The sequence below is a fragment of the Salvelinus fontinalis genome, chromosome 5, assembly GCF_029448725.1.
Source record: "Salvelinus fontinalis isolate EN_2023a chromosome 5, ASM2944872v1, whole genome shotgun sequence".
Taxonomy (NCBI): Eukaryota; Metazoa; Chordata; class Actinopteri; order Salmoniformes; family Salmonidae; genus Salvelinus; species Salvelinus fontinalis.
Window position 1 is genome coordinate 22,706,208 of NC_074669.1, and position 14,769 is coordinate 22,720,976.

Here is a 14,769-nt window from a genome sequence, read left to right on the forward strand (position 1 = left end):
GAAGGTTTTGGGCCTCCAAGACTTAACGGCAGAAGCACTGCAAGGACTGTCGCCAGGAGATGTCCCATCATCACAGGAGCCTTCTGAGCCTGTGTAGGGACATGATTTAAACAGAAAATGAGGCTGATTTAGCTTAATTAACATTTTGTTACTGATAGTTTGAATGATATTTTTTATTCATTTTTTTACCACAAATGTTTTCATTTTTGGATCATTATACAGGTCGCAGTTGTAAATGAGAACTTGTTCTCAATTGGCCTATCTGGTGAAATAAATAATACAAATAAAAATGATCCACCTGTACAGTAGGTGGCGAATGCACATATAATTGTTGTGAACCCCATTATTCAAAAGAAGAAGAAAGGGCAGGGCGTTTCGTTTTTTCTACTGAACGTAACTTCCTTTTACATGAGGAAGCAAGGCGGAAGTACTGGACAGAACACGTGAAAGAATATACATTCAGCTGACAACATGGACGTCGTAGAAGAGCATGATATACAGGATAAACCCACGAAAAAGAAGACTAAGAAGCCAAAGAAACAGCCAAAGCCTCCACTTGAAAATGGTAACGAAAGCATGATTGAGAAAACAGAGCCAGAACATGTGGATCCGCCAGCAGAATTCTCGTTTCCCCCCACATTCAGTGTGTCTGAAATCAAAAATAAACAACGCAGACACCTCATGTTCATGAAGCTGAAGCAGGAGAAACGGAAGGTAATGAACGTTTAGCATGCATGTGTTCCCACTTCATAATTCTTGAAAGTTCTCTATTTACTTCTTTAGTCGGGTCATCTACGAAAATAGTGTCTTTCCAGTCCCCGCCGTGACCACCACTTAAAACACTTAAATGTCTGATCAACTTTACAATGTTTCTTTTTATAAAATATATGTTAGACGGCAACAAAAAATGTGTAATATATTGTACAATCCGGTCAGTAGCATGAAATGTGCTTGTCCCTCTGGTCATGAGTCAAGGTTTAACGTTACTGTCATGTTAAATCCCCCCCCCACTTTAAATATCATAATGCAAATTAAAGTCTTAGCTTTATTTCGTGGACTACTTAAAAAACGAATATAAAAAATGATTTACAGGGAATAGCTGTCCCTCAATTACATGTCACTGGTGTTACCCTTTAAAAAATGTAAACACCACTTTAAAAAAATGCAACATTCATTGGAGGAAGGGATGTTTTGAAAAACACATGGTGTGTCTGCACTCTCCCTTCATATTTTATCAATTTGATGATTAATTTGGTAATTTCATGCGTAACCTTAAGTTGTCACTGGTGTTGGACAGTTTATAGTAGGGGGAAATGTTATTACAATAATTGATCAAATTGCATGAATAAGTGATTTATTTACAATTTAACAAGTGTGGTTTGATCCACTGTGGCCGCCATGTTACCGTCGCTGGTGTTACCGTCGCTGGTGTTACGTCGCTGGTGTTACCGTCGCTGGTGTTACCGTCGCTGGTGTTGTTAATAGAATATTCTTAACAGTGTTATTGGTCACTGGTGTTACTGTCATTTTGTTACCGTCCCTGGTGTTACACAATATAACTTTACACATACATATTTTAAAGTAAATTATTACTAATCCCCAAAAAATCTTAATATTATCATTAACATTTTCTCTTCGATTAAATATGCTAATTAAATGGTCAAATACTATTTTATAAACTAGTTATTTGCTTTTCGGTCATAAATCAAAGCACAGCTAAGCACAGCAAATAGCCTATGCGCCATGATTCTGTGGTTGGCTAAAGAAAACACTCGAAAGAAAATAAATGAATGTGCCAGAAAACAACAAATTAGTATTTCAATTCATCGTTACCACTTGCACTACACGGGATGTGCAAATTCACTCACAAAGACGATGGAGCACCATGCTCTCCCTCCTTCAGCTAAATAAATTTAGACTACAACCAACCACAGAGCACACACATCACACTGGTACCGGGAGGTGAGGCAGACAGCAGTTGCCCTGTCATCGCTCGCTTTGTGACTGACCAGCACCTGTCCTATCCATAGATCGATAGAAGATGCATATCCTTCATTCTAGCGGGAGGTGGCTCGGCTGACTTTTCTGACTAGCGAATTGAAACTTTTAAATGAAAAGTAGCAGATGTTTTTTAAAGTAGCCGGCTGAAAATAAGTCTGTTAACGGCTGTTTGGATGATGGCCGGTGCTTAGAGAAAACACTTGAACAACCCAGTCCTCAAAATAATAACAATTAGGTGCGTCCTTATTTGTATTGTTTATACAAGTGTGTAATGGAAATGTGCGTTTTGCATATTCCAACTCCCCCCCGAGACACCCGCAGGGAATGGGATCACGGCAAGGGTCACCTTTGTCCAGCGCACCTGGAGCATTTGGGGTTAAGATCCTTGCTCAAGGGCACAATGACAGGTTTTCACCTTGTCGGCTCCGGGATTCAAACCAGCGACCTTTCGGTAACTGGCGCAGCACTCTAACCTCGACGCTATACCTGCCCCCCCGGTGGAAAGTCTTACCAGTTGGAACTGGACGAGAATATCTATTCCGGTCTTTTAGTGTAACCATGTAACATGGTGTTTTTTAATTTAATTTCAGCAAAAGTTGGCAATGAAGAAGAAAAAGAAAAAAGAGAGGGATGCTCTAGGTGACAAGGTAAGTAGGTTGGATGCTGCAACACTTATGACATCACTTGGTCCCACTGATCTGTAAATGAATAGAGACAACTGTTAGAGTCCTCTGTGAGCAGAAAGACTATAAGAGTAGCCCGTTATTGACAGACCAAAGAATTCCAAGATGTAGGCCTAAACATAATTGATATTAAGATGATGACTCTTACCTTTCCAATGTAGGCTCCCCCAAAGGAAGTTCCAAAGACGATAGAAAACCAGAGGGTATACGACGAAACTACTGTTAACCCTGAAGATGAAGAGGTACTGTCTTTCTGCAGAGCTGTTTGATGTCATCTCGTGCCTTTACAGTATAGTGTTTTGATGTTGCGCATTACTCAGATACTCTCCATTGCAGGTTGCCTTTGATGAGGGAACTGATGAGTTTTCGGCCTATTTCAACCGGCTGACCAACCCCAAAGTCCTCATCACCACATCGGACAGACCTAGAGGGGTGAGTGGACTAGAACAGCACCCGGAGACGGTGCTGTTATTTATTTCAGTCCTGCTGTGAATCTCAGAAGATTGATATCACGGGGGTGATACCTTCTGCAAGCTTTCGCTCTAAAGGTGCTTACACTCCAGAAAGTAAAATGCAGCCGCCTCCATTGGTTTCCAAATAAAGCCGGCGTCAAATTTGCCACACCCCGGCAGCAGCGGCCCCCGGGAGGGACACCAGTTGTTAACCACATGCACGAGCGGAGAATCTTTCACTGCCAGTCCAGTTAAACACACTTGAACTTTTTCCCCTTGCCGCTGGACCGCGTTCTTTAAAAATATTTTTTTTATCAACTGTAGAGGGCTTGGCTGATGTTTTCCGCTCCCTTGCTGTAGGCTCCTTAATGCTGATCTAGCATATCTGCTGGTTCAGGTGTCAATACATGGGGGGGAAGCCTGTGTACCTGGTAGCTCTCCAGGAAGAGGGTTGGCCACTCCTGCTTTATCATATTACCCAGTGAAAATCTCACTTTTAAAAGTCCATATTCTGTTAATGTTGTTGACTCATATTTGTGGCCAAAGCCTAAATTAGAGAGAACCTGTATATCAAACAGATCTTTTAAAACGTGTTGCCTCATTGGCTGATCTATGTAAATCACCTAAAATTCCAAACAAAGGGAAGAAGTCCTTCTAAAGATTAGACCTAGTGAATTTAGCTCAGGCTGATATCTGTAGACAAGAAGGTTGACGGTTATTGACGCACTGGAATGTAGGACACCAATACTGTATGTAGGGCTGGGCGATCAGTCTTCACTTAATATTCTCTAACAAATAATCAGATATACAGTAACATTTTATGGTAGTTATTACAAAACTGTCTGCTTTCTGCTTTGTCTTTCAGAGGACCGTGAGGTTCTGCAACCAGCTGGCCACAGTCATCCCCGACGCACACGTGTACTACAGAAGAGGCTTGGCACTCAAGAAGGTCATTCCCCAGTGTATAGCCAGAGGTTTCACATACCTCCTGGTCATCAATGAAGATCGTAAGGAGCCCAGTATCCTTTGGTTGACTGACTGAAACAGGGACATTGCGAATGTTAATATGTTGACTGTTAATGAAGCAGGATGCTTATGGTACTCTAATGCTGTTGTTGGTCTGCGTTTTTATTACATGCACTCGCTTTTAAGTCACAGACCAGGCTTCAGTATCACAATCCTAACAGCCTGGCACACAGTTAAGTCCTGTTTCAAGTTGCCCCGCCCACCTCGAGGTGGAGAGTTGTAGTTGGAGTCAGTAATAATACAAAGTCCCTTGTAGATGTCTCTGTTTCCTTCACCACAACACTAAGATGGTATGGTTCTCTGCCACCTCCCTGATGGGCCTACTGCACACTTCAAAGTCAGCAGTGTCCGACTGCGGAAGGAGATGAAGGCAAGACATTTCAAAACTGTTCAAACAGACATGTCAATGTTTCACTTAGAGCTACAGTATGTAATTTGAAAAACAACAAACCCGATGCTCCGCCACTTATTTTGATATATAGCTGAGGGATAATACCGTAATAACATTCTCTGGGGGATGGGGCTGGGTAAATGTAACCTCAATTTTATAAACGGCACACTAGATACGATAGATACAAGAACTGACAGTCCATGTGTTTTTTTACAATGACATTGTTCTGATGGGGTAAGACAGTTGTACTAAGCTCATGAGGTATTTCCAGGTTTTATTATTTTAAGAATGAGTAGCTATAATTCATTTAAAATTCCCAAAATGTATCAATCCCAGACTGAATGTTTTAGTGTTGTATCTATGTGCTTTAAAATGATTCAAATGAGTCTGGTATTCTTTAAGCAGAAATTCTGCTCACTTAGGGGATGGATCTGGAAAATGTATACATTGTGAGAATATAAATACTGAAAGAAAAACCTTTTACAGAGGCGAGGGAAGGACCCGACAGAACACTCCCCAGAGGTGATCCTCAACAATTTCACCACCCGCCTGGGCCACAGCATGGGACGACTCTTTGCTGCCCTTTTCCCTCACGACCCCCAGTTTGTGGGACGCCAAGTCGCCACTTTCCACAACCAGAGAGACTTCATCTTTTTCAGATTCCACAGGTGAATGTTAATTAGAATGCCTAGAAATCATTCGCATAATGATAGCACACATACTTCTGCCCAATGTTTTGCATGATGTATGAAGGATACATTGGGAAAATGCAGTTTAAACATCGTTTGCTAATTGGCAAGACATCTTGCAGATGTATTTTTAATATCTGCATTGTAAATTCGACACTTGCATAATTTATACGTCTCGGCGAGGTCTCCCCAATATTCAAATACTCTCCAAACTATGTATGTGACGTGCTCTATCATTTTCAGTCCCGCTAGTTCATGAGCATAAAAAAAATCACATTTTGTCAAATGATTGGCATGGTGTGTTTTTCGATTAAAACAGAATTCACTAAAACATATTTTCTAGCCAACCCTAATTGATTAAATGTCTCCGATGACAAGATCCACCTTTCAAAACGAGTCATTGGCTAGCTAACAATCAACTGACAAGCTTGCTAGCACACCCACAAACTCATTTGTAAACATATTAACCAACTAGCTAGCGCACAATCTTGTCAAACTGTTAACTTGTAGCTTCCTTGCTAATAATTTATGCCAAATAAGACATATTGTCCTCTGCGGTGACACTTGCGTTACGATGTCCAGCATGCAAACGGCGCTGCGCTAAAACTACCCGACTTCAGGGGTGTATTTCTCTGAACAGCTGATCTGTTGTAATTAGCTCTGCTGCGCAACATTTTAAGGATTGATACACAAGTTATGCATCATTTTAAAGCTAATAGTCTTCTCTTTTCAACAATGTCAAGATAGAACTGCCGAAGGGGGAAGAGTTGCAATCTACTGCAGAGATAGCTTGCAAAGTTCTGTCATACTTTCCAGGTCTATGCCCAAACAGTTCAAACTTCTAATTTTAAAAATTAATCTCTCCAGAAATAAGTCTCTCACTGTTGCCGCCTGCTACCGACCCCCCCTCAGCTCCCAGCTGTGCCCTGGACACCATCTGTGAATTGATCGCCCCCCATCTAGCTTCAGAGTTTGTTCTGTTAGGTGACCTAAACTGGGATATGTTAACACCCCGGCAGTCCTACAATCTAAGCTAGATGCCCTCAATCTCACACAAATCATCAAGGAACCCACCAGGTACAACCCTAAATCTGTAAACATGGGCACCCTAATAGACATTATCCTGACCAACTTGCCCTCCAAATACACCTCTGCTGTCTTCAATCAGGATCTTAGCGATCACTGCCTCATTGCCTGTATTTGCTACGGTTCCGCGGTCAAACGACCACCCCTCATCACTGTCAAACGCTCCCTAAAACACTTATGCGACCTGGCCCGGGTATCCTGGAAGGATATTGACCTCATCCCATCAGTTGAGGATGCCTGGTCATTCTTTAAAAGTAACTTCCTCACCATCTTAGACAAGCATGCTCCGTTCAAAAAATGCAGAACTGAGAACAGATATAGCCCTTGGTTCACTCCAGACCTGACTGCCCTCGACCAGCACAAAAACATCCTGTGGCGAACTGCAATAGCATCGAATAGTCCCCGCGATATGCAACTGTTCAGGGAAGTCAGGAACCAATACACGCAGTCAGTCAGGAAAGCAAAGGCCAGCTTTTTCAAGCAGAAATTTGCATCCTGTAGCTCTAACTCCAAAAAGTTCTGGGACACTGTAAAGTCCATGGAGAACAAGAGCACCTCCTCCCAGCTGCCCACTGCACTGAGGCTAGGTAACACGGTCACCACCGATAAATCCATGATAATCGAAGACTTCAACAAGCATTTCTCAACGGCTGGCCATGCCTTCCTCCTGGCTACTCCAACCTTGGCCAACAGCTCCGCCCCAGCTTCTCCTTTACCCAAATCCAGATAGCAGATGTTCTGAAAGAGCTGCAAAACCTGGACCCATACAAATCAGCTAGGCTTGACAATCTGGACCCTCTATTTCTGAAACTGTCCGCCGCCATTGTCGCACCCCCAGCCTGTTCAACCTCTCTTTCGTATCATCTGAGATCCCAAAGGATTGGAAAGCTGCCGCGGTCATCCCCCTCTTCAAAGGGGGAGACACCCTGGACCCAAACTGTTACAGACCTATATCCATCCTTCCCTGCCTATCTAAGGTCTTCGAAAGCCAAGTCAACAAACAGATCACTGACCATCTCGAATCCCACCGTACCTTCTCCACTGTGCAATCCGGTTTCCGAGCCGGTCACGGGTGTACCTCAGCCACGCTCAAGGTACTAAACGATATCATAACCGCCATCGATAAAAGACAGTACTGTGCAGCCGTCTTCATCGACCTGGCCAAGGCTTTTGACTCTGTCAATCACCATATTCTTATCGGCAGACTCAGTAGCCTCGGTTTTTCTAATGACTGCCTTGCCTGGTTCACCAACCACTTCGCAGACAGAGTTCAGTGTGTCAAATCGGAGGGCATGTTGTCCGGTCCTCTGGCAGTCTCTATGGGGGTACCACAGGGTTCAATTCTCGGGCCGACTCTTTTCTCTGTATATATCAATGATGTTGCTCTTGCTGCGGGCGATTCCTTGATCCACCTCTACGCAGACGACACCATTCTGTATACTTCTGGCCCTTCCTTGGACACTGTGCTATCTAACCTCCAAACGAGCTTCAATGCCATACAACACTCCCTCCGTGGCCTCCAACTGCTCTTAAACGCTAGTAAAACCAAATGCATGCTTTTCAACCGGTCGCTCCCTGCACCCGCACGCCCGACTAGCATCACCACCCTGGATGGTTCCGACCTAGAATATGTGGACATCTATAAGTACCTAGGTGTCTGGCTAGACTGCAAACTCTCCTTCCAGACTCATATCAAACATCTCCAATCCAAAATCAAATCTAGAGTCGGCTTTCTATTTCGCAACAAAGCCTCCTTCACTCACGCCGCCAAACTTACCCTAGTAAAATTGACTATCCTACCGATCCTCGACTTCGGCGATGTCATCTACAAAATAGCTTCCAATACTCTACTCAGCAAACTGGATGCAGTTTATCACAGTGCCATCCGTTTTGTTACTAAAGCACCTTATACCACCCACCACTGCGACCTGTATGCTCTAGTCGGCTGGCCCTCGCTACATGTTCGTCGTCAGACCCACTGGCTCCAGGTCATCTACAAGGCTATGCTAGGTAAAGCGCCGCCTTATCTCAGTTCACTGGTCATGATGGCTACACCCACCCGTAGCACGCGCTCCAGCAGGTGTATCTCACTGATCATCCCTAAAGCCAAAACCTCATTTGGCCGTCTTTCCTTCCAGTTCTCTGCTGCCTGCGACTGGAACGAATTGCAAAAATCTCTGAAGTTGGAGACTTTTGTCTCCCTCAACAACTTTAAACATCTGCTATCTGAGCAGCTAACCGATCGCTGCAGCTGTACATAGTCCATCGGTATATAGCCCACCTAATTTACCTACCTCATCCCCATACTGTTTTTATTTATTTACTTTTCTGCTCTTTTGCACACCAGTATCTCTACTTGCACATGATCATCTGATGATTTATCACCCAGTGTTAATCTGCTAAATTGTAATTATTTGCTCCTATGGCCTATTTATTGCCTACCTCCTCATGCCCTTTGCACACATTGTATATAGACTCTTTTTTTTTCTTTCTTTTTTTCCTACTATGCTATTGACTTGTTTATTGTTTACTCCATGTGTAACTCTGTGTTGTTGTCTGTTCACACTGCTATGCTTTATCTTGGCCAGGTCGCAATTGCAAATGAGAACTTGTTCTCAACTAGCCTACCTGGTTAAATAAAGGTGAAAAAAAAAATGTATAGAGCTAAAATGTATGTCCGGGTCAATGCGACTGGAACAAGTCTCATGTTCCCTACACAATTTGATACGTCGGCCAAAGGTGTGCGTGTTTGCTGCTCTCTTTGCATAGTGTTGTCAGGCCATTGTTGTTTCCCATTCTAATGGGATCTGAATGATGGGCTTATAGAGTGGTCCGCAACATGTCAATGCCCTTGTACTCTCCAAAGGTACATCTTTAAGAACGAGAAGAGAGTCGGCATGCAAGAGCTGGGACCACGCTTCACTCTGAAACTCCGATCATTACAGAAAGGGACCTTTGACTCCAAGTTTGGGGAATATGAGTGGGTTCTCAAGGTGAGTTGTTCAGTCCTGTTTTTTTCTTTGATTGTGGAACAATTGAAACTGATAGTGACTGCTCGTTTAGCAAAAGCAGTGGAACAGTAAACCTTTTACAATAGTACTGTGGGAGTAAAGGTGTGCAGCTCAATTTTGAATAATTCCTCATCTCTGCAACCCATAACCAAATCTCGTGTGATTTGGTTTTGGGTGAGAAGTTGAGATCAGTGGTGTAGTGGAGGGTAAATGCCTTTTGCGCACCTTTTGTGTTGACCCACTTTTTGCAGGAAAAATACATTGAAAATAGCCAAAGGTGGTGTTACTTTACTCCCTGTGAAGAGTGATCAATGTTTTTACCGCTGCATCACTGATTTGCGATATTGGACTAGTGTGAATGGCAGAATCAGGGCAGATCCTGTTTGGTAGCTAAATAATTCCTAAATTTGCTTTTACACTTTTCAGCGACATGAAAATGACGTCTGCAGAAGGAGGTTCAACCTTTGAGTGAAACATATGGACCTTCCCACGACATCATCTACATGAGACATTTTCTACAATGCATACCAGTTTGTCAGATTGTCAAGGCAAAAATTGCAGTTGTGCCTTTGCCCATGCAAGTCTCTTAAAATGTGACAACTTGTTGTAGGTTGTCATTTTAATTTGATGCATCTTGTTCACATTTGATAAACAGTCATTGTGAAAGAGCAAAGCAGTCTGATTGATAGATTCTGGCTTTGTTAACACTTGTGTTTGTGCTTTAGACAAAACATTAATCTGTACCTGTAAATGGTATTTCATATTTTAAAGTAAAACATGTATGTACTCTGAAATGTTAGTCATTTATTATCAAAGACTTGTAAAATGTTGTACAAGCACGTGGTATGCAATTTCCCTTGACTTTAGTGTATAAGGGGCACCACAAGATGCGTAGCATGTCTCGTTGAAGAATAAGCTGATACACTGACAATGCCATTCCAAAATGGCTGCGGTGTCTACTGCTTGCTAGCATGAGGACAAAAAGGGTCAGTTTTCCGGAAAACTAGCAGTATTTCAATCTTTTCGATGGAGCAGTATGAATGAAGGTAAAATTTGGAGGACATTGGCATATCCTATCCCTGCATTGAGGTATCTTTTCCGACCCATATCTCGCTCAGGCTCCATGACGTCTTAATGTAACCATGATTGCATTCCGACCTCAATACAGCTCGGTGTAAAAAAGCGTTACTGTATCTTCTGGCAACTCTTCTACTGCCTATGTTGGTTTGCAGTGGTTCAGTTTCATGAGCTCCTTTCAATCTACTCGGTGAAGGCCCGGCAGTAGAACAAATCATTTGGATGGGCCTTTGATTTCCATAGGCGGGCATGTTTTTTTCCCCGTGGGGTTTACAATTTATCCTACCATTTCTACCGACCTGCCTGCGAGTTTTGATTATTTTTTATGTGCACTTTCTTGGAACAGTTTCATTTGACTAATAATGTTTTTGTTTCTTCATAATCAGTGTCACGTGGTTAATCATAATCTGGATTAAAAATGATAAAACTAAAAGTAAAGATTAAACTAAGGTGAAAGCACTAGCCTCTGCCATATGGAGACATTGCTGGTCTACACTGTGATCCCATTGGAGGCAAAAGATATGAGCGCATGGAACTAAGCTATAAATAGACCAGAGCAGCAGTAGGCCTTATAGCGTCCATCGTCAACTAAGTAAAATACATAGGCCAAAAGCCGACAAATAAAAACGGAAGATATCCTGATAAATTCCAGTTCTTTCAAATAACATTAATCCCTCTACTCCGTGTGTCTCCCTAGAGTTGCCAGACAGCTGTTTCCACTGGATATATGGGATCATCAGATCATGATAGGTTTGTCACCGAGGCTTGGTGATTATCGAGGCCGGGAGAGTGTTGGAAATATTTTTTAAATACTGTGAAGATCTATTCGCAAAGGATAAAAGAAAAAGAGACTTGACTTACTGTGAGGTGAAGAGAAAAAAAATGAATGAGAAACTCTCAGACTCTCATTCATCGCTACTGGACGTAGTGAGTTAAGACAATCAGAAATCCGACATCCCAAATGGCCACTTTCCTACATATGCAGGTCTGGTAGGCCTTCTATCCATGCTCAGGCAGTCAAGCTCCCTCTATGTTCCTAGAGAGAATCCAGACCCATGCTCACATGGGTCACTCCAAACAAATGAAAATGACAACTCGTAAATGATTATGAAATAAACCAAAACTTGTTTCTCACAACTGTAGCAGGTTGTGAACTTCTGCAAACAAAGTTTCCACTCCGATAATGAGAACGGTAGGCTAAATAACTAATACATGCATTAACAAATTAATGTAACCAAATGACAGAGGAGTAACGGTACATTTACTAGGCCTACTGGTGACATTGATAATAAATATACAATCAAAGCGCAAGAATTTGCGGGCGACAGCTGAAGAGCTGAGTGCATGCATTCTGGAGAGCAAGGTGGCATATCTTCACCACACACCCCTCCCCTTGTCTCAACATTTTAAATTATAAAGACCCATTATCTTCACTCATTTTAGATGCTTTTTACAGACAGCCGCAACTTAATCAGCTAGGCCTATTGCGGGCTGCCCAAATTGCGGGCTTCCCAAATAGGCAGAGGGCTATGCACTAGTGATTTGAAACAATCCACAGAAAAAATATAAGAAGCTAATGATCCTCTGTGGCTAAATCATTCTCTCTGGTGAAGTATTTTGAAAGGAGTCATTTAATTTTGGAAAATTAAGGGGAAGCCAACTGTCCATTCCAATTCGCATGAGGCTGAAACCAGAAATATGTATACAATGACGAGATGCTCATGTCTTCGCCCTAACAATGGCAGTTGTCCCAAAGGCAGGCTGCAAGCTTAGGTCTGCATTATATGCCGATAAAAATGCATTAGGGGTATTCTGGACAGATTTTGGCAAGAGTGAGGCAATCTCTTCACCGGAGAAAGCATTCAAGCGAGCCAAACAGCGCCACTCTGTCTTACTATATGTAGCACATGTATCTGATCCTGTATAGCCAGAAACAATACATATGAAAAAGTTTGGGCACCCCTGACTATTTCCATGATTTCCATTTATAAATAATTGGGTGTTTGGATCAGCAATTTAATTTTGATCTATCAAATAACTGATGGACACAGTAATATTTCAGTAGTGAAATGAGGTTTATTGGATTAACAGAAAATGTGCAATATGCATCAAAACAAAATTAGACAGGTGCATAGATTTGGGCACCCCAATAGAAAAATCACATCAATATTTAATAGAGCCTCCTTTTGCTAAAATAACAGCCTCTAGACGCTTGCCATAGCCTCTAATGAGTGTCTGGATTCTGGATGAAGGTATTTTGGACCATTCCTCCTTACAAAACATCTCCAGGTCAGTTAGGTTTGATGGTTGCCGAGCATGGACAGCCCGCTTCAAATCATCCCACAGATTCTCAATGATATTCAGGTCTGGGGACTGGGATGGCCATTCCAGAACATTGTACTGGATAAATGCCCGGGTAGATTTTGAGCAGTGTTTTGGGTCATTGTCTTGTTGAAATATCCAGCGCCGGCGTAACTTCAACTTTGTGACTGATTCTTCAACATTATTCCCAAGAATCTGCTGATATTGAGTGGAATCCATGCGACCCTCAACTTTAACAAGATTCCCAGTACCGACACTGGCCACACAGCCCCACAGCATGATGGAACCCCCACCAACTTTTACTGTGGGTAGCAAGTGTTTGTCTTGGAACGCTGTGTTCTTTTGCCGCCATGCATAACGTCCCTTGTTATGACCAAATAACTCAATCTTTGTTTCATCAGTCCACAGCACCTTATTCCAAAATGAAGCTGGCTTGTCCAAATGTGCGTTTGTATACCTCAAGCGACTCTGTTTGTGGCGTGTGTGCAGAAAACGCTTCTTCCGCATCACTCTCCCATACAGCTTCTCCTTGTGCAAAGTGCGCTGAATTGTTGAACGATGCACAGTGACACCATCTGCAGCAAGATGGGCTTTGGTCTTTGGAGGTGGTCTGTGGGCTGTTTTTGACCGTTCTCACCATCCTTCACCTCTTCGATATTTTACTTGGCCTGCCACTGCTGGCCTTAACAAGAACTGTGCCTGTGGTCTTCCATTTCCTCACTATGTTCCTCACAGTGGACACTGACAGCTTAAATCTCTGCGATAGCTTTTTGTAGCCTTCCTCTAAACCATAATGTTGAACAATCTTTGTTTTCAGGTCATTTGAGAGTTGTTTTGAGGCCCCCATGTTGGCACTCTTCAGAGGAGAGTCAAAGAGAACAACAACTTGCAATTGGCCACCTTAAATACCTTTTCTCATGATTGGATGCACTTGTCTATGAAGTTCAAGGCTTAATAAGGAGCTCACCAAACCAATTGTCTGTTCCAATTAATCAGTGCTAAGTAGTTACAGGTATTCAAATCAACAGAATGACAAGGGTGCCCACATTTTTGCATAACCTATTTTTCACATCTGATTTAATTTCATACAACTTAATATTGCTACACTAAAAATCTTTGTCTGGACAATACCCCAGTACTCAGCTTTTATTAGAAAATGAATGGCATGCCACTGTGATCATTTTCTGTGACGACAGAGGAAATTATTATGCAGCCTCAGAGGGGTGCCCAAACTTTTTCATATGACTATGTCATGCCATACTATTTTTGTCCAGACAGCATCAGATACATGGTCTACACATACTGAGACAGAAGGACGTTGTTTCGCTCGATCGGATGCTTTATCTGAGATTGATGCGTCTTACTTTTTTTGGCGCGCATCTCGGTCAAATAAATGAGCACTATTTCAATATTTTTATTTGGAAGGGCAAGGAGGTACGGTAGGGCGGGCCAGGCCCCCTAAGGCCTACCCACAACGCCGGCCCTGGTAAATGCCCTCATGGAAAGATTAGAAACCTACATCAAATCAAATGTTATTGGTCACATACACATGGTTAGCAGATGTTAATGCGAGTGTAGCGAAATGCTTGTTGCTGCACAACAAATGATGTTGATGCACAACATCCGGGATTAGCATTTAGCACCTCGTGGTGGAAAATAGTGTTTGATAAGGAACGTTACGAATGTTTTAGCTAACTAGCTAGCTAAACAGTTAACATTGCTTTCATAAACTAGCTAGCTTAAGCCTTAATTCCTAACCTTGCTTGCCATGGCCAGCTAGACAAATATTTTGCTTCCTGGCTAGCTAAACGGTTATTGTCGACACTAGCATAACAGGCTAGCTAGCTTAATTCCTAACCTTGCTTCCCATGGCATTGGCTAATAGCTAGTAGTCTAACCAAACACACCAGACGACAGTTTCGATAGGATGTAAGCCATAAAGAATGATAGAGGCCTCTAGTGGCCAAAAGACTATTAGCATGGGCAGCGCCATTGAGGGCTTCCACTGTTTTAATATTGTCTAATGGGTGG

At 42.5% G+C, this 14,769-nt stretch overlaps 1 protein-coding gene across 1 annotated transcript; it reads left to right on the forward strand.

The window, feature by feature from the left end:
* The first annotated feature begins 403 nt into the window (after positions 1 to 403).
* Positions 404 to 10,133, forward strand: rpf1 (ribosome production factor 1 homolog). Its single transcript, XM_055922856.1, has 9 exons — positions 404 to 714; positions 2,592 to 2,648; positions 2,846 to 2,926; positions 3,021 to 3,116; positions 4,002 to 4,155; positions 4,450 to 4,532; positions 5,040 to 5,221; positions 9,195 to 9,321; positions 9,766 to 10,133. Exons 1-9 carry the CDS (start codon positions 472 to 474, stop codon positions 9,805 to 9,807), a joined length of 1,065 nt encoding a protein of 354 aa, XP_055778831.1. The 5' UTR covers positions 404 to 471; the 3' UTR covers positions 9,808 to 10,133.
* Positions 10,134 to 14,769: the final 4,636 nt, after the last annotated feature.

Bases quoted from the DNA above. Each gene is read 5' to 3' on its own strand.
- rpf1 (XM_055922856.1), top strand. From the start codon at position 472: ATGGACGTCGTAGAAGAGCATGATATACAGGATAAACCCACGAAAAAG. The intron at 4,156-4,449 runs GTATCCTTTGGT...CACAACACTAAG, and splicing joins TGAAGATCGTAAGGAGCCCA to ATGGTATGGTTCTCTGCCAC. The intron at 9,322-9,765 runs GTGAGTTGTTCA...TACACTTTTCAG, and splicing joins AATATGAGTGGGTTCTCAAG to CGACATGAAAATGACGTCTG.